Below are 24,481 nucleotides of genomic sequence, written 5' to 3'. Positions count from 1 at the left end.
TTTCCCAGAGGGAGGTGATTTTTAGGGATACAAGATGCTCCTGTGTATTTTCAAATTGAAGACTCACATAGGACAAACAGATAGGCCTTAGGACTGCTGAGGGTCTGTGTTGGAGAATTATAATGTTTCTGACTTTAATTGTGCCTGGCAGTTTATGTATTATATATTATGTATATGTTACCATGATTAATAAAAAGTTTGACATACAGGCATTAAGAATGTGAAGTACCTTATGTATTTCTTTAAAGGTTGGGTGTGTTTTTTTAGTATCTATCTCAAACATGAAAAAGTTGAATGTACAAATAACTTATCAGCTGATCTACAGAATAATAAATAACAAAAGATAGTTTGGCAGTGTCAGTTTATAAAATTCAAAAGTGTGGGCTTTGTGAAAGAGTACAAGCAAAATTCACAGTGTGGAAAATTCTAAAGGACAGAGAGCTCTATTTCTTCCACAAATAAGTTGCGAGGCAAAAAGGAAGAAACTTTTTACAAATTTGAGATGTATTAACCAAATGTAGTTGTGGATCTTATTTGACTTTGATTTGGACCAGACAATTAAGACAATTGAGGAAATCTGACCAATAATTAGGTACTTGACATTAAAGAACTACTGTTTTTTCGATTACAAAAGTATGTGTGTATGTAAAGTGAATTTATCTTATATATATATATATATATATATATATATATATATATATGTTTTTTGTTTTTTTTTTTAAAACAGGTGTAGTGATCTTATGACGGGGATTGGCTTCAAAATTGATCTGTGGGGATGGGGTAATAGATGTTTTGGATGAAATAAGATTAGCCAGGAGTTGATAGTTGATGGTAATGTGGGAGTTCATTACATCCCTTAGCTTGTATTTGAAATTTTTTCATTTAAAATACGAGTTCCAAGATAAATGAAAGAACATAGGCCAAGATCAGGACTCCTTATATTGTTTCATAAAATTAACATAGATAACAATCCTGTATGATCTGGCCCTACCTACTTATATCCAGTGTCAGCTCCCGTGCATTCTCCCCCTTGTTCACTGTCTGAGCTCCACTTAACCTGTATACGTGTTGTTTCTTCTTCTGAGACATACCACAACGCTCAGGATCTTCTATACCTCTACAAATCCCCTACCCATACCTCTTATCCTGGCTAGTTTGCTTGTCCAGGTCCTAACTTACTCTTTGGAGCTCAGGCTAAAATATTTATACCATAGAGAAATCTTGCAGATCATCCAATCTAAATCTGATGTGATACTTATGATCTCTTATCTCACATTTTGCATGATTGTTTTCCCCGTTAAACTCTAAGCTTAATGAGTCACCCTTCTTGTTTATTTTTATTGTATCCCCAGCACCCAGTATAATTCCTGGTAAATTATAGGTGCTTAAATATTTGTTAAACGGAGGGCAGAAGGGAGGAAGAATTCCTGGTGGGTTGAAAGCTTAGCTGAAATAATCTGCCTGAATAGACAAATCTCATTTCAGTTTCAGAGATAATCTGGTTTAAACAGTAAGACAAAGGGGTTAAGTGTTCAACTCCCTTAGGCTTTATCAGGATGAATTGGCAATTTAGAGTTGGCTCTGGTACGTTGGTTGGTTTCCTATTGCTACAGACATCTCTGGAAAGCTGATGTAACCTGGTTAGAGTGACAGGTACAAACTGTCTCTTAAGCCATTCTCATCTATATAAGTTTTACTTTACAGCTAAAACATGTGGGATCTATTTGGTGCTAGACAATTAGGTTTTTCCCCCACCCTGTCCTCTGTACTTTATTCCTTCATCTCTATCAGTTGGGTGGGGGTGGCACGTAATGTAATTGAAGTTGTGGCTGAATAGAGTGTCTGTTCTAATGAACTACGTTGAATTTCCTGCTCAGAGTAGAATTTCTTTACATGACTGTGAAGCCCAACACCCAAGAAACTCTCAGAATTCATAACTAACTGAAAACACCTATTTCCTGATTATCTGCCTCTTAGAGATTTCTTTTCATCTCTTTATTTCTCTTTTGTATCTTTTATGATATGGAATTGGAATCTAAGGTTCAAATTTATTTAATAATTGTTCTTTTCTAATACACATATTGTACTTTGCAGTTAGGATTCCATCATTTTATGAAGGCCACGTCCTGTGAGGCAGATGTTGCTGTTATTTCCAGAGGTCAGTTTACATGTGTAGGATCATACAAAGTAAACAGGAGTGAGAACTTGGCTTAAGCCTGTCTTCCTGCTCTTATACCTATTCTTTTCACATTACCTTTGAGCTAGATAGTTAATACTTAAGTACACATTTTTTTAAGTATACATTTTCTTTTAAGTACACATTTTTTATGTGACCCTTAGTGATGTCAAGATTTTGTTCTTGTCCCATAGTGATGCTAACTCTTAACCCTGGATACTGTGAATCTAGCAACTGTGTGCTCTGAATGTTCAAGGATGATCTCAATTTTACTTACTCTGTTTTATTGGTTTTATAAGTCATCTAAAGAACCTTAGAGATGACAGAATTTTTTTTTGCACATTTGCAAGTAGCACAGAACTCTGTCACAGTTTTTGATTGAACATTGTACTGTATAACTTGCTGTGAACAATCATTTTACTTTTATCTTGTTAATGGAACCTTTGTTTGCATAAAAGGAAAGAATTAGAGATAGGGCTGAAATCAGAACCGAAGATGGAATTACCACCATCTGGTCTTTGCAGCGTATGGTTACTTTAATGAGATTTTTAAAGATTTCTAGATCAGGGAAAAGTATAACCCACTGACATTGTTCAACTGAACTTTAAGTTTTCCCATCCTGGAAAAGAGCTAAGTGACTTAAAGGCAGTGCTAGGTCAGGTGTTTGACATGGTTCAGTGCCTAGCTTCAGTGTTACTTTTAGATAAATCAGCTTTTGTTGTAGTTTATTTTTGAGAAAAGGAAGTACAATATCTACCACTGCTGTCTGTGGCAGTGCTATAGGCATAGAAGATAGGATTTATCAAATACAAAGAGTTAGGATTATTAATACCTTTTGTTGAACTTACTGACAGTTGGTAGTAAAGGGAATAGTATTGCAAATCTTTATTTTTTCTCTGTGTTAGTAGAAATTATATTTCTTGGTGCTTTTCTTTTAGCAAAGTTAGTGATAACCATCTCTGAGTTAAGTGATTCTTAAGGTGCAGAAGAAAAGGTTTTATCATTGACACCTTTGAAAATTCAATGGATAATTTCTAATTTGTAATAAAATTAGAAGTAGCTTGGTCCTCACACTTAAGAGGATTAAATCTCCTTACACCAAAGTCCCTGTGTTTGATCTGTTTGTCCTCTTCTAATGAAGCATTTCCATTAATATTACCCTTCAAGATGATTTTAAAGAATTAAAAACAAAAATTAAATCCCTTTTTGTTTCCTACATTGGCCAACATGTAACCTGAGCCCTAACTTTTTCAGTACTTCCCACTATTTAGCTTTAAAGTGTTTATAAATATAACAGCTCTTTTTTAGAGGAAATGATTTTTTGTTCAAGTAAATAATTATTCCTAGAGCCCATGGAACATCTTAAGTTCTGGATATGTGGTAATATTCTATTAACCCTATAAAAAGAACTATTAAAGATTAAGTCCACATAGCTAAAAAAGAAATCTATTTATACAACATACACTATTTTATATAAATAAATACTGGTACACAGCTGGCATCATTAAAATTTGCTATTCAGGTGGTATTAGAAAAGCAAATATTGGTACTGTATCTTCCTGCATTTAGGTGACAAAAAATCATTGTGTGAAAGTTTAATGGATTTTTATACAGCACATGCAGACAAAGGAGACTTACCAATAAAACATTTATAAAAGCAAGGAACAAAATATGAATTAAAAGACCCTTCAGTGTTGGAACCTACATCTTTTTCATTATTGATAATGACTACATTAGAAACCAGTTCATCATTCTGTTTGCATTAAGTATCACTCTGCAACCTTAGTCACATGTTCTTTTTTGAAGTTTTATTTAAGCATGACCTTACTTTTAAATCAGTGTCTCTTGTTTTTGAGCTGTAAATAATCAGAGTAGTAAACTTACATTTTGAATATTTGGGGCGACATCCACTTCTGCCTCTGGTAAACTGAGTTTCTGTGGCATGCTGCTTTTGTTAAAGAAAAAGAAGACATAAGCTCTTATGCTTGAAGGTGTTACTCTTGCACTGTGTTTTGTGGTATGCTACTCTGTCACTGGGATGTGGTAACATCTTCACAGCTCACCTCAGACTTGCTAACTACACACCTCTCACTGTTAACAGTTCAGCTTTCTGTTCATTTTGCTGGTATTTTTGAACACAAGATACTTTTTGGACACTTGGGGTGAGGTCTTCCATTTTTCATTAATTACAACATTGTTAATGTTTCCTGCTGAAAATCACTTCCAGCTCAAAACTATCATGACAAATGTATTTGTAGAATGAAACCTGTTCATAAATTGGGGGTTGCAATCTTGCCTAGATGCTGTCTGTCTTTAATTAGTTTATTAGCCAATCTCCCCCTTCACCAAAAATACTAGGAGGCTTGGTTTTACGTTGTTATTTAGAAGAATACTTGTATAGCAGACCTGTTAGTTTTGACTTTAAGAAAATTGAAAAGGGGTGTTCCTTAATATCAAAAGAAGAAATGTATTTGTCGAAGTTCTTGAGAAAAGAAATGTTTTAAGGAATTTTCTTTTGTATTCTCAGACTTTCACATAGCATTTAAAATGTTTTGGTTTCTTTCTCTTTTTTTCGTTGACATCAAACAAGAAAGAAAAAGAGAAAAATTCTTTTGGTTACAATGTGTCTAAATTCAGAAATAACAGTAGGTTTCATCTTTCCTGCCAATTTTGAGTGCTTGGTGTCCTGGAACACTTTCATGAGAAAGCTTATGAGCTAAGTTCAAGATCATAGGGAGAGACTGCCAGGATTCTTTGTCCATCAAGGGTGACTAAGGAGGAAGTGCTGCAAATTGGCCAAGAAATCATCTTTCCCTTGCTTTCGTTTTCTACATTAGAGTATTATTTTGGCTAGCCATTGTCAGTTGTTAAAACAAATTTGTCTGTGAATAAATAAACTGTCATTAAATGGATGTTGTGTTAATTTTATTAATCACCTTTTGGCTTCAAATTGCTGCCTTTTATGATATTTGACTCCCTTTCTACTTTATTGTTTCCTTGAAGACTTGGGATTTGTAAAGCAGCAGAGTCCCTGTGTGGTTCGTTACATGTAAGATTGTCAGGAAGAAATAAGGTTTGAGAAGAATCTGTTTTGGAGAAGTAATCCGTGACGTAGGAGAGGTAGCCGAGGTTGTTACTAGATGGTGATAGATGGGACTTGTTACTGTGGTAGTTTCAGAAATGAAATAAACCTATAAAACTAAGAGATTCTGCAGGAAGGTTGCAAACCTTGAAGAGCAATGGAAGTTGAAAATAAGATATAAGTGTTAACTAGCTTTGCCTCTTTTAGAAAAGAGGAGACATTTTTATAGTTCCAGAATGATCCAGAGGTTATATTTGACTTGCTGAGTTCTTTCCTGAATTTGGGCTAGAACTCAATCTGCAGCTGGCATTGACCCAGACAACAGTACTTAAAAAAGAGAGTATGTTTATATCTTGTGCTGATCCCATCAAGATCAGGGAACTATTAAAATGTCTGTTTCTAAAGAGAAATAATTGGGTAGTACTTTATCACAATAGTTGGCTTGAATGGCTTATATTTGGACCATATACAGTAAAATATCATTGCTACCCTTGGTCTTAACTATTGTGGTATGATTAAGTATTAACTCATTCCAACCCTAGCGTGGTTAGATTTGTTCTCTTTCATTATGTTGTATTTCACCCTATCAGTAGACTGTGTTAAAGTTCACTTACATTCACTTAAAACTTGTAGTAGTGAGTATGAATAACCTGTTTGGAGATGGGACTAAGGGGCAGTATGACTGTGGCTTCTTTCTTGAAATAGAACTTTGTGGAAGATCATAAAATATTTTTGTTACTGAATATACCAGATGCCACATACCCCCTCTAATATGAAAATGTTGTTATTTTCTATCAGACTTTTATAGTTTTTCCTTTCCACATAGTTGACATTTAGTCTTGTTGACACATACAGTAATAATTAAGTTGATAAACAATACTCCATTAAATTCCTTTACTGCTTGTATGTATCAATAATAGTACTTATTTTTGTTTAGCTTATTAATAATTTAGTTTTTATGCTTTTCCATTCAACATTGTCTTCTGAGATAGTCATGTTGATACAGATAGTTCTAGTTAATTTGTTTTTATTGCTATAGAAAAATCCATTAACGGAATAAATCATAGTTTATCTGCTTCCCTACATTAGCAAATTAGATTGTAACTGATTTTTAGTTACTACAAACTATTGCAGTGAACCTGCTTCTTCGTGCAGATATGTAGGTTATGTTCTCAGGAGTAGAATTTCATGATGGTTGGGTATACACATCTTCCACCTAGCCAAGTGTTTACAAATTAACTCTTTAAAAGTGATGGTGCCACTTTTTATTGTTTTTGGCAATGTATAAATTGCTGTTTTCCTCATCTCACCAACACTTGGTTTTTCCATTCTGGGTTTGAAATGACTTCTTAATATTTGACCTAATATTTTAACCAGAATCTAATGAGGCATGGCACTTTTTAATGTATTCATTGACCACTTGGATTTCTCTTATGTGACTTTTCTGTTTAGTCATCTTCTGTTAGATTGTCTTTTTTTTAACCTCTTTTTGGAGTTCTATTATATATTCTGATGTTTTATCTTTAGTTAGTTATGTGTGTTACAGATATCTTCTACCAACCAGTAGCTTGCTTTTAACTTTATTATGTCTTATGTAGTATGTTGAAAATTAACTAAATTTTGAGTTTGGCTTTTCAGCTTTAGGAATGCCAAAATTAAGGAATGTATCATAAAGAATCATCTGAAGAACTGGCATCTCAAGGCCATTTATTGAATAATTCAGTCTTTCTTCACTGAGATGAATGGCCATCTGTTATATTCCAGTTCTAAGTTTGGGGGTTCTGTATTCTGTCTCATTGGTGTTTTTGTCTTTCTAGACTGCCTTAATTACCATAGCTTTACATTGAGTCTGAAGTGTGAGTTTTCATCATACTTTCCTTAGAATTTCTCTAGTGTTTTTTTCAATGTGGATTTTTGTATCTGTTTGTAAGCTTCCATTAAAACCCTTGTGGGAAATTTGATCAGAGCTTATTTGAATTTATAGATATAAAAATTGCCATCTTAAAAAAATGTATCTCACCATTTATGTAGGTCTCTTAAGTTTTTCAGGTTTTATTTTCTCTGCAAAGATCTTTTGTGTATAATATTAGCATTTGTTGGTATTGTGAATCGTGCTTTTCAAAAATTGAGTATTTTCTGTTTGTTGGCACTTGCAAACACTATTAATTTTGGTATGTTGATCTTTTACTCAGCGGCTTTGCTGAATTCTTGGTTACCTTTAATAATTTGTGGTGTCTTGGATTTTCTGTGTAGATAATCTTTATTCCTTATATGTCATAAAGTAGAAAATATTTCAATTTCCTGAGAAATTAAAGTGATAAAGAAAATTGTTTGCCACAGGATCAGGATACTAGAAGGCAGTTTCAGCTAGTTAATTTGGGAAGTTACCTGTGAAGAGTTATATCCCCACGTGTCCGGTGACACATCTTGAGATTTTCTTGATACTAGAGTTGGTCTGTATAGGGGTGTTTAGACGTTAAAACCCTCCCACTCCCATTTGGTATAAATATTTCTGCTACTCTTGAATTTCACTCAATTTATTTCCTTTTAGGAGGCGCAGGTCAGAATGGAGATGGGCTGCAGACCGAGCAGCTATTGTCAGCCGCTGGAACTGGCTTCAGGCTCATGTTTCTGACTTGGAATATCGAATTCGGCAGCAAACAGATATTTACAAACAGATACGTGCTAATAAGGTAAGGGATAAGTGTCTGGTCTTTCTCAGCCCAGCTAAAAACTACCATTAATCCTTTTTCCCCATCCCTCAATAACTTTTAACTATGTCAGAGAATGATTTAATATGATCTGATACAGTATAATTTGTTTAAGAGCCTGATGTTACTTAGTATAGTGCAGACAACACTGTTAGAGTATAATGTTAAATTAGAACGTGGGTTTAGAACAAAGCAGTTTGCATATCTGGGCTCATAGGGAACATAAAAAAAAAGACACTATAATGTAAGCCATTGATCATAACTGTCATATTTGTTATATTTATAGAAAAGTGGTGATGACTGCGAATTGCCATCTTATTTTTTTGCTTCAGGGTTTTTCTGAAATCTCATTCAGGCAAGATTAGGCACTGGTGATGAGGATTTTCATTTTCCCATATCCTGTTGTTTGCAGAGGACTGATTCTTACCATACAGCTGTTATCTTTGACAGTGATGCTTGTGTAGTTTTTCTTTTGAAAAATCAAGTTTGAAAAATGTCCTCTGCTTATTTTGGGTTTGACTGAGGGATGGATGTACATGGAAAAGAAGTCCATTCAACTAACAGTTGAGTGCCTACTGTGTACCAGCGCTTTTCTCCTTAGTGGAGTCACAGTAGTAAAATTAAAAGCGTCCTTTCTTGGAGCTTATGTTCTTGCAGGCTGCTTTGTGTATTACTAGCTTGATGCAGTGAGCTCCGTGACAGAACACATGGGTCTAGATGAAGTGTCTCCTGCTCATAAGTGTCACAACACTTTTTTGTCCTACCTTGGTGCTGGTCAGAGCCTTAAGGAAATTGCTATACTGTGAACTGCATGCATTAATTAGTAGGACGAAAGTTAAAGGATGACTAACTGACAAGATGAACAAAAAGGTAAGAGTTTGAAGTATAAGTCCTGCAGCCTCCTGTGTATATCATGTAAGCTTTTATACCAGACATTTCGCTGGAGCATTCTTCGAGCTTCTTTTCAAAATGGGTTTATATGTAATTCTCCAAAAGCTCAGAAGAGCATATTATAATTGAGGGCAAAGTCTGGAGGACTTAACTTTTTTTTTTCCCTAAATAATTTGTTCCCTTGGGGTAGGGCACATTAGATCCTAACTAACTTCTTAAAAATTAGCTAGAGCAAGTGAGGAATTAAATGTGAAAATACTCATCAAGGGTGGTAAATATGCTTTCCTTAGCTCTTCTTCACAAAGGAAATTAAGTGATATTTGTAGAATGTGAGCTGAAATGATTATAACAACATCTAGGAGATGACTGGATATGCCTATTCTGGGGAGAAAAACAGCCTTGCTCTGTCAGGGACACCTCTTCAGTGTCTCTGGCTAGGTTTTTATAGCCAGTAGTTAAGTTGGAATTTCAGTATTTGAGAACTAGAGTCTCTCAGTAGTAACTGAGATTAGTACAGTGATAATAATATCTGTTGCTTTATCTATTTTACATGTATATGTAATTATATGTATTATGTGTTTATATATATGTATATGTTAGTTCCTCATTATGTAACTACTATATTTCACAAACTCAACAATGTTATGGATTGTAAAATGCACCATTGTGTTATGTGCCACTAAGAAATGATTTCTGGTAAAGTGAGATGCATCCTGATTTAGAAGACGTTGAGATGTGAAAAAGTATATCTTAGAATTGATGAAATACTGTTTATCAATTCTTAGGAAACTAAGAAAATAAAAAGTCTAAAAAGACAAAAAATATGGGCTCTCTCTGTACTTTTATCTCAATTTTGCTATAAACCTAAACTCCAAAATGAATGAATGAATGAAAAGTCTCTTTTTGACCCTTTTTCCCAAAAAGCAGAACCGAAACTCAAAAATAATCCACTATGAACATTTGAGCATATTTTCTCCCACTACTTGTGTTTTCTTTGCACATAAATAATTTCTTAATAGTCATGTTACATATGAACCCTGAACATTTTCCTGTTACTTTTTTGGGGAAGCGTTATTTTTGTTTGCTACATTCTATTACTTTTTCTGGTTGACTATTTCAGTTATGCTCTTTGTTAAAATTATATTGTAAATCATGCTATAGTAAACATCTTTACCTAAGTCACAGCGTGGATACTTTTATGCTTTTGATGCATACTTCAGAGAAGTATTTTGGTAGTATATCTTAGTTTATAGTCTACCTAGCTGTGTGCAATCAAGTTTTCACTTTTGGTTCCTGCTTTGTTCTTTGGCTCATAACTCAGCAGTAATGACAGAAGTTTGGGGAAACTTTCAAAAGTCTTAGATATTTCTAAGTATCTTGAAAGTAGTTATTTTGAAGTTTTGTGTATATATTGATTATCCACAGGTTTCACCATTCAGGGTAGAATGTATTAGAGAAACATTGGACTTGGTAATCTTTTGTTTCTAGTCCTGGCTTTGCTACCATAACCTTGGGAAGAAAAATCACTAAACATTTCTAAGCCCCAGTTTCATGGTCTATAACATAAGGCATTCTAGATTATAGTACATTTTCTTTGTCTCTAGTATGAATACACAATGTCATAAAATTCTGACAGGAAGTATAAAAGTAGAATGATAATCTCAATAAGTAATATATCAAGAATATTCACAGCTTTATTAAACATTTATAGTTATCTGATGTCTTTTTAAAACAAATGTATTAGTTTCCTGGGGCTGCCATAGCACAAATTGGATGGTAAACTTAAAACAACAAATTTTTTGTCCCACAGTTCTAGAGGCTGGAATTAAATCAAGGTGTAGGCAGGCCTGTATACTTCCTCTGAAGATTTTAATGAAGAGTCTTTCCTTGCCTTTTATAAGCTTCTGGTGGTTGCTGGCAATCCGTGGTGTTCTCTCTTTATAGCTGCATCACTCCCAACTTCTGCCCTCATCTTCATATAGGCATCTTCTCTCTCACTGTGTCTCCAGATTTCTCTCTTATAGGGATACCAGTCATACTGGGATTTAGGGCCCACACTAAAGGGGCCCTAACCTGATTATGTCTGCAAAGACCCTGTTTATGCCCTGCAGAGGTGGCATAAATTTGATGTGGGGTGGGGGACAACACTCTACAACCCAGTATAACAAATAAGCAATGGAATTTCTCTCAAAGATATATTGACATGCATTTGATCTTCATGTATCACTATAATAATAGAAGTCTTTGAGCATTTACTATACACCGGACACTGTACTAAGTATTTTACTGTTAGTCACAAATTTAAAGATAAATAGCGGGTCAGAGAGATCAAGTAGTTTGTTCATGGCCATATAACCAAGTTAGGGCAGAGAAATTCGAGTATTTGACTCTGTTGCTCAAGTTAGCTGTTGTTTTAGGTGCGTAACAATTTTTGAGTTTTTGATATGAGATTTTTAAACCCCAACTCCTGTATTTTAGTAGTGGATGATGCTCCCACTTCCCATCCTGCTCCAAAATTTACCCCAGTTGCCACGGTTGTACAAGCCTTTTCATGAGATGAATCTAGGTTTTGTGGTCAACTGTAGAGTTATAATTTGTCTTTGGATGGGGAATTGGAGAGTAGGGCTTTCTTTTTCTCTTTTTAAGGATTTATTTTCTAGCATGTTAACTTTCTTAAAGTGACATATTCCAAAAAAGAAAGTATTTGAGAACTACTGCTAGATGATTATCAATTTCTTTCAGAGTTCAAGTACGGCCTTCCAAGCTAAGTCAGTTTTTAGAGTCTCTTTTGAGAATGATTCTTGCTGCTCTTCGGAGAAGGGATACAGTTACTAGGAGTTCCTTTATAGTCTTCTCTGTACTGTTATGTTTCAACTTTCATATTAAGTCAGCTTATTTTTTTTTTAGAGATGCTCCTATGTCTTAGACCAAGAAAGGAAAATAATGTCTGTACCTTAAGTGTGTACTGCATACAGGTATATTCATGTGTGTTGGCTAATGCACAGAGTGGCAGAGCTAAATTTCAACTCTGGGCTATTTATCTGACTCCAGAGCATTTTCTGACACATTTGCTGTTGGAGCCTTTTCATCATTTCTCTTGTACATACTTATTGAAATTTCACACATGGTAAATAAAACTGAGGGGAAAGCAAAGGGACCAGGCAAGTTCTGTTGCTAAAGGGGACTTCTTTCTCTTAGCACAGTTTTCAACATTGACATCTAGTCCAAAACATTAATTATATAATTTTTTATCCCTTCTTCTGACTGATCTGTCAAATTACACACCACTTGCTAAGAATGGAAATGTTATTGGGAATGAGAGGTGAAAATGCAGTGAAACTTCTGGATAGAAAAGCTGCTGAATGGGAATAGCAGTAACCTAGAACACCTGACTTCAAAATTGAGGTAAAGCAGTTGAAGTTTCCATCTTAATAGAGCTATAAGGCCTTATGGACAGCTATGTCTCATCTAGGTAGCCCAGGATAGTCTTGTGGAAGTGCTTTACAGTGAGGTCACTGATTTATGTTAAGATGAGTAGGGAAGAAAGACCTATTTAGAATGAAATAGGAGAGTGAGTATGTGAAATTGCATCTTAATTCTGTTTTACAAATGAAGTGGTGGTGGGGTTTTTGTTGTTTTTTCCCTTGTACTTTGACTCCATTTATTATCTGAAATTGGTAAAGGAGAAGCAGTTAACCTAAGAATGTAACTTGTTTTTTTTCTTTACTTTTTGCTTGCTTTCTTTTGCCCTGTTTTGTAATCAGGCTTATTAACACAATTGCTTCTCCCATTTCTTCCTTTTTCTTTTTCTTTTTTTCCTTCCTTTTCGGGAGGTGGAGGGGCTTGTGTGGGATAGACTTGTATTTCCACAGAGGAATAATTTATAAGAGTATGTTAACAACTACATGCAGCTGCGACCCTTCCCGGTTCCTTTGGTCCTGATATCGGGGTTCTCTAGGCCTGGGCAGTCCAGACATGATCCTGGTTCTGATTTAGGGAGTCAGAAGGTGAAGGGTGAGACTCCTGGCCTTCATTTTCTGCATAGGCTAGGTATAGTCTTATTCCTAAATAGGTAACTGTTGTTTCGCTTGCTTTCAGGGAGTAGTGGGCTGTTTTCTGATAGAGATTTTTGAGTTAAAAAGACCCCTAGGGATGGGATCATCTGGTTCATTGGATCGTAAGAGTCAATAACATAATGGCCTAGGGAAATCAAATTGATACAAAGTCTTTAGGCTGTGAAATCTGTATTTTAGAATGTTCTCTGGGGAATTCTGATGCTGCTGAATCAAGATGATCAAGTCTGGTATTTTTCAATTTAGAGCTTGCATTAGGACTTATCAGGGGAACTTTTTTAAAATATAAAATACCCAGCTCTTCTCACCAGAGATTCTGAGTAGATTTGATGTTGGACCTGGGCAGGTGTAGTTTGATAAGGTTCTCCAAGTGATTCTAATACAAAATTAAGACCTTCTTATCAGTCAGATCTCCTTATTTTCTAGCCCAGAGAAAGAGAACCAAAGACACACAAAGCCCTGGTCACTTGCATCCCAGTCTCTTATCTGTAACACACTGTCATAACGTGATTTTGGTCACCTCTGCTTGCATTCATAGGGGATTCATGTGTTTCTGTTTTTCACGGTAAGCTAACTTCTGTGTTTACCAAACTGGGCCCATGCTGGCTATGGAGAGAATTTGTGGAGTCATTTAAAACTTCTTTTTACACTTTTTATTTTCTGAAATGAATGTAAGATCTGAGTTTGAAATTGTCAAGAAAGAACCTAATCTGGAGTAATATTTATGCTTGTGAGAAACAGTTGCCTGTGGAACAGTGGGGCATTTTTTGTTTTTACTTTTGTTTTTTTTTTAAGTTCTTGATTTCTATTATTCTGTAGGGACTGTTCCACCTTTGTTTCACCCAGTGGTTGTGGTTGCTCAGATACAGGGGTTTAGCCCATCATTTACTATTGTAGTATTTCCTGTTTGGTTATCCTTAATCCACATTTGTGATCAGGTTAACTAGAAAAACTACATTGCTGCTGTTAATACATATAGTCTAGTTGGTAATATAGTATAAAATACCATACTCTAATAAAGATTCCAGATCTGGAAGATGTGAATAAAAGATGCTAAATGGTGACAAGCCATGTATTCAAGTGGAAGAAACAGGAAGTTTGGGTCTGAGTCTTAGGCCTTAGTGATGGTTACTGCTAGGCTTTTTGTTGAAACCACTGTTGGGAGAACAGAGCTGCAGGTGGTGTGTGTTGTTTCAGAACCATAGGATAAAGGAAAAGGCCTTTTGTAAGCCAGTTCCCTGCCCCTAACCCTTTTGATATTAACTCCTAAATTAAATTTGTAGTTTGCACCACTCAAGCTGTTTTTCTCTCTGTCTTGCAGGGGTTGATAGTTCTTGGAGAGGCATCTCCCCCAGAGCACACAACAGCCGACTTATTTCTTCCACTTAGTTCTGAGGTGAAAACAGATCATGGGAGTGATAAATTGGTAAGTATAAAAGACAGAAAAGGGGAAATGAGTGAGAATTCAGGGTGTAGCTTCAGCACACAGTTTATTCTGTGTAATAAGGATCTTTACATTGGCAGAAGGAGGGGGACTGTTGTATCCCCTTTTATCACTTTTGGCATTTTAAGATCTGAATTCCTAAATAGGGCAGCTCAGGGCCCCTTCCTGCAGCTGTGTAGCTGAGTTTAAATTTTGAAAGCGGCTCCTAACTCTCAAGACAACACAGGGCAAGTGTGACATTATGGAATATTACTGGGAGTTAGGAGACCGTGTGGCTCTGATACCTTTGACAAGTAAGGTAACCTTTCTGGACCACTATAAAATGAAAGGGGTGGACTAGGGGTATAACTCAAAGCAGTATTGAAAATGCTCTCTGAGTTACCCCCTTTAATTTTATAATGAGAATAAAGCTGTCATTTTTCGTAATCTTCTGTGTCCTTAGGGCCTCACTTAGATCTCTCTTCCATGATTCCTTCCCTTTCCCTGATTCTCTAAACACCAACATTAATCTGTTTTTCTTCTGAATTCCAAGAACACTTTTTAAAAAAATTTATTTCTTTTACTTTTTACATTTCCCCAAGAGGTCAGTGGCTTTTCTGAGTACTAACATTTCTTGTTAATAACTTGTTATTAATTTATTAGAAATTCCAAAGTCTTGTGACAGTAGTTTGTTTGAGAGGCTAGTAAGCAGTGCTGGCTCTTTAAATTGTAGGTTAAACCAGCTAGTCTCCTTGCATCTGCACATCAACAAAGCTTGTTTCCTTTATTATCATCATCATTGTTAGCAGGAACTGACAGGATATTGTAGAAGCTAACTTTCCTAATGAGAGAGCTTAAAAGAAAGCCAGCTGCTGATTCTAGGGATAAATGTGAAGACATTAAGAGATTGATAGTTCTTAACTGGAAGGTAGTTTTAAATAAAGAGCAGAATGCCAAATTGTACCACCAAATAAATCCGTAACGTTTTTAAAGTGATTTGTGAAACTGTGTTAGTGGTTGCTCTAACCAGGATAAAAAAAATGGTTACAAGTGAGAGAGAAGACATGGGTAAGTTGGAAGGTCAGCTATTGCTGGTGGCATGATAGGTACAGGAAACCTGAGGCTTGAGGCAGATGTGATTGGGAGTAAGTTTTATGTAGACATTTATATATTGTGTGTACAGTATTTAGGGATTCCAAAAATTTTCAGTTAATCTCCTACAGTCCATTTTCTCTCACCTCAGCACTTGTGAAAGATAGAACATGACAGTCTCTCACTGTTTTATAGATTCTCACTGTTACAGTTACACGCATTCACATATGTGCACGTGTACCCACTCCATGAAGGACTTGTCCCTTTCCCTACCCACTTGCATTTGTATAGTCTGTATTAGATTGTAAGGTTCATGAAGGTCAGGATCATCTTCTTCATTCTTCACTATGTTGGCCACAGTAGTTTCTACGTTGTATAGTAGATTGCTTTTTGGATTCAAATAATTATTATGAAAACAATTAAGTATATACTGTCACTTATTGTCTTCGAGGAGAGGTTAACCACTGCCTTTCTTGTAAAGTATGCATACTTTATGAAAAACCTTCAAGTGTCTGACATTCTAAAGGAAACAGAAGGCAGTACATTTTTATTGTTTATTATATAGGTGAGTGGGCTGCAAAGCCTGTATTCCTTAAAAAACATTAAATGACTTTAAGGTAATTCGCCATTTGAAAAATGCCAGCTATTTGCAAAGCTATGCCTAGTATGTCAATTGCCAGACAAAGCTTTTCATTGTAGGAAAGCATATTTAATTTTGCCTTTTTTATTATCAAGCTTCTTTTGTGAAAAGTGATTGATTACACCTTGTCTTCTAAATTTTGCTTTAAAAAAATCTTAGGTCACACTTGACGGGGGCAGTGGTAAATGATCATACTTAACATTTAGCCACCCTATTCTCTATCCCCCCCACCCAATGGAAGCATTTATTGCCTTTTTTTATTTGTTACCTTACCCCCGCTAAAAAACATGTGAAGATTTGTGGTTTAAAATAATTATGTAAGTAAGAGGTGTTTTTTTGTTTTGTTTTATTTTTGTATTTTTTTTTTTTCCTGGAAGCTCACTGGGATTAACAACAACCGAAAATCAGAGGACTTTTTTAAGGTGTCAAAATATAGTTCCAAGTAGTTAGACATAGTTTTTAAAGAAATATATAGTGACTTACTGATTAAGGTGGGAATTCTGATAGTGGCAGATAAAGTATCTTGATAACAGATACTGATTTGTGTATGTGGTCATTGAAAGGAAGATTGCTAGAATGAGATTAATCAGTAGCTTAAATAGATATTAATGTCCTGTAGAATAAAGTCATAACCTTTGGAGTTATATTTTCAAATAGACACAAATGAATTTAAGCTTGTCAATATTCTAAAAATAAACATCCAACTTAAGGCATCTGGGTGCTAATCAATTATAAATAGTAAGTAAAACAAAGTTAAATAATTTATGGAGAGTCATATGGCCTTTGGATGGGTCTGTTACCTAATGTTCCAGGGTTATGCTGAAAAGGACACATAATCATATTTTTGCCTTATTTTCGATTTAAAGGACTCTTTCTTGACAGAGCCAATATCTGTCTGCTTTGGTTATGAGCACAGTACAGATATAGCTGACACTAAGGTGTTCTTAAAGGTACCCAACTGGAGACTGGGTGCTGAGTGAGCCTTTTTTGAGCCATGGATACAAGCAAGGAATATTCCCTGAGATGAGGAGGCCGGGGGGAAAGGAAGGGAAGATCTAAGGAAAACCGCTAGAAAAATGCCCATTTTTCTTTTAACTTCTTCATCTGAATTCTAACTCAGAGGCAGGTTTGAAAGGTAAGAGTAGGTGGAGGAAAGAAACTAAGGGCCTCTGACTTTGCTTTGTAGCTGCTGATAGTCAGCTGTGCACTAACAAATTCTAATATGAAATTAAAAGCCTTCTGAACAAAAAAATGTATCCCAGGAAAGAGAGAATGTAAAAAGCTTTTGAGAGTTACTCTCCAGTGTTCTGAAACATACTCTTTGCCTCTTCCTCTTCCCTCTTTGCTCTCTTGAATAAATAGTAGTCCTCTTTCCCCTGCCTGAGAAAGAGTAATAAGCAAAAAAAGAAAAGAAAAGAAAAAAGAGCTAACTTAGAGCCTGTGCATGTTACTCGGTAGGTGAAGAATGTACTTAAAAATTACCAAAGAAGGTGAAAAAAATTCAAACAAAAAGTATTCTCAGAGATAACAGGCCTCCTCGGTTCATATGGTACAGTGCTACTTGAACTCAGCTAGAGCCACAGTCTCACTGGCTTGTATATTGTCAGAGGATGGAGCTCACAGCTGCCAAATAACCAGAAATTGAGGGAGAAATAATGGCAAAGAGGGAGTCATGGGTAGGGGTGTGGGAGGGGTTGGTGGAGGAAAAAGCTTAGCCCTGCAGTCTTTATAAATTCTTCCCAGATCTTGAGCTAACTCCTCAACTGCACGTGTTCTGGAGGGATTTGATACAGATAGAGCCTGGTAGAGAGGAACAGTTGTAGGCTGAAAGAGCTGAACAGAGAACGTAGTGGCTGCCCACTGCAGGGAAGACAAAATTTGGAGTTCGAATCCCAACAAGACTTGTGAACACCTTGGGCCTTACACTGAAACCAAGGAAGGCTCATGCCTTAGGAGTTGAAGACTTACCAGGACAAAGGGACTCATTATAGAATTAAGGAGAAATTCAAAATAGACTCCATGATGTGTCTGTTTAAAAGCATAAAACCAGCGCTATGAAATCAAGGTTTACTTGGCTTCTAGCCAATTAGAAATTTGTCTGCTAGAGCAAAAATTAACACAGTTCAGGGAAAATTAACTGGATCCTGAGTCTCTATAACATATACAATGTCTGTAATATAACATAAACTTAGTAGACATCACAGTAAACAGGAAAATGTGATCCTTAGTCATGAGAAAAAGTAGTCAGTAGAAACTGATTTGGAAATGTCTGAGAGGCTGGAATCAGGAAATAAGAACTTAAACATATTTTTATTAGCTGCTTTTAAAGATTTAAAGTAAAAGATAGTGAGCAAAAGTGGTGAGAGTGGCTAGTCTTCCAAAACTTTATTGAATAAAAGTGTGAGATTTTTTTATATTACATATAAAAATTTATAAAAAGAGTGAGAGGAAAAAGATATGTGTATGTTTTTTGTGAATTACTTTGTTGTATACCTGAAGCTAACACAGCATTGTAAACCAGATATACTTCAATAAGAAAAAAAAGATAGCAGATGTGGGAATCTCAACAGAGGTGAAAACCAAAAAAAAAAAAATCAAATGAAACTTGCAGAACAAAAATTGTAGAATTGAAAAGTACAATACGAGCATACCTCATTTTATTTCACTTTGCTTATTGTGTGTCACAAATACCGTGTGGTTTTTTTTTTGTTTGTTTTTGTTTTTTAACAAATTGAGGGTTTGTGGTAACACTGTTGAGCAAGTCTGTAGGCACCATTTTTCCAATAGCATTTGCTCATTCACATCTCTGAGTCACATTTCGATAATTCTTGCAATATTTCAAGCTTTTTCATTACTTACCATATTTGTTATGGTGATCAGTGATCTTTGGTGTTATTGTAATTGTTTTGGAACACCACGAATTGCGGTCCTTATAAACAAACTTAGTAAATGCTGTATGTTCTGACTGCTCCACTGACCAGCCATTTCACCATCTCTCTCCCTCTCCTTGGTCCTCCATATTCTCTGAGACAACACCAGCAAAAAGATTGACTTACTGAAAGCTCAGATGATGGTTAGCATTTCTTAACAATAAAGTATTTTTTAATTAAGGAATGTACTTTTTTAAAAAAATGCACGATGATAATAGCACACTAAACAGACTACAGTATAGTATAAACATAACTTTCATATACACTGTGAAACCAAAAAAGTCATGTGGTTTGCTTTATTGTGTTGGTCTGGAACCAAACCTGCAGTATCTCTGAGATATTCCTATATCTGAGTAAAATATTTACTAACACTTAACAGCAGATTGAAAACTGTAAGAAAGTGTCAGTGAACACAATAGATCAGTAGAAATTATCAAACCCAAGAACAGAAAGACTGAACGTAAAAATGTTCAGAAATGAACTGTTTATTGGGGAAACAGTAAATATATATGATTTTAATTCCAGAAGGTGGAGAGAGAGAATGGTACAGGGGAAAAAATTTGAGGAAATAATGGCTGGATGTTTAAGTGAAAAAGATCAATTTATAGATTTAAGAAACTCAATAGTAAGCATGAGAAATATAAAGTCGTGAAAATCAAATGTGAAGAAAATTCTGCAAGTAGCCAGATGGAAATGATACATTCTACACAAAACATTGATAAGGATCAATGTTTGTTATCAGAAACAATGGAGGACAGAAAATAATGGAGTGAGACATTAAAAATCTTAAAGAGTGAGAGGAGGACCTCCTACTCAGCATTCTATGTACAGGAAAAGAAAAATCTTTTTAAAATGTTGACAAAATAAAGTCATTTTTAGATAAATGCAGAGAAAATTTATTGCAGAGTATCTGCACTGAAAGAAATGTTGAAGGGATTTTTTTAGCTAAAGGCAAAAGATACCTATTAGAAACTCAGATCTCTAGGGGATAAAAGGATAGGAAAAGATAATGCTTTATGAACAGTAAGCATAAGAAAGCTATTATAGGTATATTACTATCAGCAGAATAGTTTTTAAGACAAGAAGTATTACCAGAGATACATGACATTTTACAATGGTAAAGGGGTCAATTAATCAAGAAGATGTAGCAGTCATAAAGGTGGATGCTTCGAATACATGAAGCACACATATATACAACTAAAGGGATAGAGAAGTCCATAACCATATTTGGAAATTTTAGTACTCCTCACTAAGAAATTGATAGAATGACTTTAAATGAAAAGTTGAGGATATAAAAGATCCAAAGAACACTACCAATCACCTTGACTTGATAGACATTTATAGAACATATACATAGACACCTCCTCACACTCCCGTAACTTATTGTGTAAAGTAGGAATAATAATACAAGTCCTTAGTGCATTATCTGAATTTCCAAAATCCAAAGATCTCTGAGAACCAAAATTGTTTTTTCTCCTAAGTTCTGTGTCAAACTCATTTGGTGGCAAAATCTGATCTGACACAATACTTCTATGACTATATTTTTAATTATCCATAGCTTTTTGAAGCAGAAATAATGATGTATTTGATTTTTAAAAGTTAAGGTTTTATTTTTTAGAGCAGTTTAAGGTTGACAGCAAAATTGAGCGGAAGGTACAGAGATTTCTCCTGTACACCTTGCTCCACACTTGCGTAGTCTCCCCCATTGTCAACACCTCCACCAAAGTAGTATGTTTGTTACAATTGATGAGCCTACATTGACATGTCACAACCATCCAAAGTCCTTGGTTTACATTACAGTTCACTCTTGATGTTGTGCATTCTCTGGATTTGGATTTGGATTTGATTTTTGAGTCACTTACCTAGTATATGCAATATATGACTTTTTAAAAGTTTGAATAAATTGCCGTAACATAGGTCCTCAGAGGTTTTGGGAAAGAGTGTGGTTGTGTTCCTACTTCTTTAGGGTTGTTGATAATTAACTATTAAACTGTAATGTGTTTATGACAGTGTTTGGTAAAAGCTCATTGTTGTTCCAAACTGCGCTGTGTGTCTAGGAAACACCTATAAGCAGAACCAGATATCCTCCTTTGACGGCTTCGTATTATTCCAACAGGTATATAACAGGGGAAGAATTCTTAGTTCTTCAGGAAACATAGCTCCATAGGGAATGATGTACTTACGCAGAGTCCTGGTGTGGAGAGTGAGTTCCAGCAGGGAGGATACTGCTTGTATAATGTAAAAGAGGCTTGAGAGAGCCTGGCATTACAGAAGAACGACACATACTTTTCTGCGATGGAGTTTTGGATAATTGTGCCAGTTCGTGATGAATTTTGTATTTATTTTAATGAGCTTATACTTCATTCTTGTAGGTGATAGGAAGCTGTAGACTGATAGCAGATTTTGTGTGAATGAAATCTGATTCAGACTTACAGGAAAGTTGCAGAAGTCGTACACAGAGTCCCCACACCCCCTTCATCCTGCTTCCCCTGTGTTAACAGTTTGCAAAACCAGGAATTGACATTGATACAGACTCCATAGATTTTTTTCGTTTCACTCATTTTCTCACTTATGCCTTCCTTTTTAGTCCAAAATCCCACATTGCATTTAGTTATCGTATCTCTTTAAGTCTCTTCCAGTATGTAAGCACGTTATTTGTCTTTCATGACCTTGACCTAAGAGTATTGGTCAGTTATTTTGTGTAGTGTTCCTCAAGTAGGAGTTGCCAAATGTTTTGCCATTAAAGGTTTTGCGTGTTTTGCACTAACACCACAGAAGTGATACTGTGCCCTTCTCAGTGCACCATATTAGGAGTACATGATGGTGGCGGAAGCTTTTTTCACTTAGGTAAGGTGGTGCCAGCCAGGTTTCTCCATTGTAAAGTTAGTATTTTTCCGTTTGTATTAAATGACTATCTTATGGAGGGGGATACTATGCATATTTCTGTTACTCATTACAGTTTAGTCCGTAATTTTACCATCCATTGGCGGGTTTTGCCTGCAACAATTATTACTGTGGTGTTTGCTAGGTGGTGATTTTCTCTTTTCTACATTTGTTCATTGGAATTCTATTAGAAAGAGCTGTCCCCCCCCCCCATTTATTTAGTCAATCAGTTGTTTATTTCAGAATGGCTTCATGGATAATAATTTTACTTCATGGATTACGCTCTTACTGTTATTAGTTATTCACTTGCTCCAGTTATCTCAGCTTTTGGCATTGAGACCTCCTTCATTTGGTGCCTTGTCCTTTCAACATGCCCCCTTGTTTTTTGAGCATTTACTTTCTGGCACAGAATGTCACAGGCTCATCTTACATTTTACCTGCTCGAGCCTTAGTTTGTGTTATTAGAGAACATGGTTTTGAAACCAAGATCTGGTACTAGTTGTTTGTGCTCATTGCTGCATGGTATCATTGCTTCTAGGACTTCAGCTGCGAAGTACTGCATGTATGCTAACACATGCTTACACAGAGACATATTTCGTTATCTACCCATCTGTATATATGTTAAAACCATGAGATTATACTAACACCTTGTAACACCACAGCCTTTCTCCTTCCTCATTGATACTTATTTGTTCAATCTTAGTACTGTATAAAGTAGTTTAATAATTGCCAACTCATACCCCTGTGAAAAATGTATTTACTAACCAGAGTACAATATTGTATACAGTATGTTAGTCCTGTAGTATACAGTCAGTGTAACCAAAGTTATACTTAGGTCGGTTCTTTTCCTCCTAACACCTTTCAGTGTGAGAATGCAATTATTTTGTAAGAGTTAGGTTCTTTTGTTACTACATGTTCCATTTCTTCCCCCCTGCCCCCACCAACACAATAGTTGATGTTTATTATTTCTTGAGTGTGTGAAACATTACTACAGTTCTAAGTTAAAGGTATACAGAAGGCTGTTTCCCCTGTTCTCATTTCCACCTTCTTTCTGTTGTGCTCCCACCTCCTGTAGGTAGCCAATTTCATTAGTTTTTGCATTATCCTTCCTATATTTTTTTTCCACAAATGAGCAGATTTTATTATTTGTGTTTGTTTCTATTTGTAAAATAAGCCTCAGTTTTTTACCCTTTCTTTACTTTGTGGAATTGATAGGGTTAACAAGTGAACTATTAAGCGAAGGACTAATGCTTTCCCAGAAGAAGAGCATGCTAACAATGTTAAACGATTGATTTTTCTTTTTAAACAATTCAAGGTACAATCTTCCTACCATTGGTTACACAGGAACAGCGTTCTTTTCCTTGAAGTTCTGTAGTCATTAGGGAGGATGAATGGTGTGTTGGCCCCAGGAGCGTTTTAAGAAAAGAGGCTAGAAGGATGGGTACTGGCTAGGGAATGTTTGATCTACAGTATTTTAAAAAAAAAACACTGACCAGTTAAGACCTTTAAAATAAATTGGACTGTGGGTAAGTAACTTGAGTAGTAAGAATTTATAGGACTGTTTTTGCAGTTGTCCTTTTAGATTCTAGATACGTAGTTTCAGTGGTGTTAGTAAGTATAAGTAAATCTTAGGTTTAGTAGTCTGGACTTGTAACAGCATTATGCTGGTTGAAATTTTTAAATGAATAATTCAAAATTCCTTTTTAATGTAATTATGTAGATTTTAACCTCAATACAGAGACATAGGTAGGTGAGGCACATAGTCCCATTTCACATATGGAGAAATTGAAGCCTGGATCAGTAACTTGGTGGAACTGGAATTTTCAGAAAGCTCCACTTCCAATTATAATTTCTTGGCCATGGTGCTAGTTCGTGGCAAAGACTGGTATCCTTTTTATGGGCCAACAATATTTGGGTAATTTTAAGCAAGACTATGCTGAGTATCATTGAGATGGAGAGCATCTTGACCCAGGATTAAAAGTTGAATTCCTTATACTCAGTTAGCCTTTTATTTCCATTTTGATACTGTTTGTCAGAAAGGCAATAACTAACCAAAACAGAACTGTTAAAATTTGTAGACAAATGTGGTGCATCTAAGAAAATGGTATTTCAATTATGACATGGCTTTACTTGAATAAAGATACATAAATACACACATACATATCTTGCAGTTACAGTTTTATTTTATTACGTTTGTAAGTTTTGTGCCTTTCGATTTTTACTCCCTTACTTTCTCTACTTTTTAGTAAAACAAATCCAGTTAATGTCAGTTCTTAAATCGCAGGAAAATCTACTCCATAAACATTAATTTAATCTAGCTTTTCTTTAAGGGCTCTTTGTCACAATTAATCCGGCCAAGAGGGTGGAGTAATGAATCAGACAGGTGCCTGCTTTATATGAATAACAAAATTAAATTCATTAAACTTCATTGCTTTGTTAATCGTTTTATTCTCTACACCTGGCCCTTACATTAGGGGGGAGAAAATCACTTCAGTAACCCTCCTTGCTACCTTTAACTCTGAGATTGTCTCAAAAGGTAATTCCCTGGGGCTCTGCTTTAGAGAAAAGGGGAATTGCAGA

General features: G+C 35.5%; 1 protein-coding gene across 3 annotated transcripts in view; it reads left to right on the top strand.

Moving 5' to 3' along the window:
* KANSL1 (KAT8 regulatory NSL complex subunit 1) overlaps positions 1 to 24,481 on the top strand; it is a 164,330-nt gene that overhangs the window by 97,540 nt on the left and 42,309 nt on the right. For all 3 annotated transcript variants that reach the window (XM_074343409.1, XM_074343410.1, XM_074343407.1), the window contains 2 exons: positions 7,810 to 7,951; positions 14,255 to 14,359. In XM_074343409.1, coding sequence (XP_074199510.1) covers positions 7,810 to 7,951; positions 14,255 to 14,359 — 247 coding nt within the window. The remainder of the gene's footprint in view (positions 1 to 7,809; positions 7,952 to 14,254; positions 14,360 to 24,481) is intronic.

The sequence above is a fragment of the Camelus bactrianus genome, chromosome 16 (assembly GCF_048773025.1).
Source record: "Camelus bactrianus isolate YW-2024 breed Bactrian camel chromosome 16, ASM4877302v1, whole genome shotgun sequence".
Lineage (NCBI taxonomy): Eukaryota > Metazoa > Chordata > Mammalia > Artiodactyla > Camelidae > Camelus > Camelus bactrianus.
The sequence above is the reverse complement of the archived record's forward strand: the minus strand, read 5'-3'. Positions and strand labels throughout refer to the sequence as shown.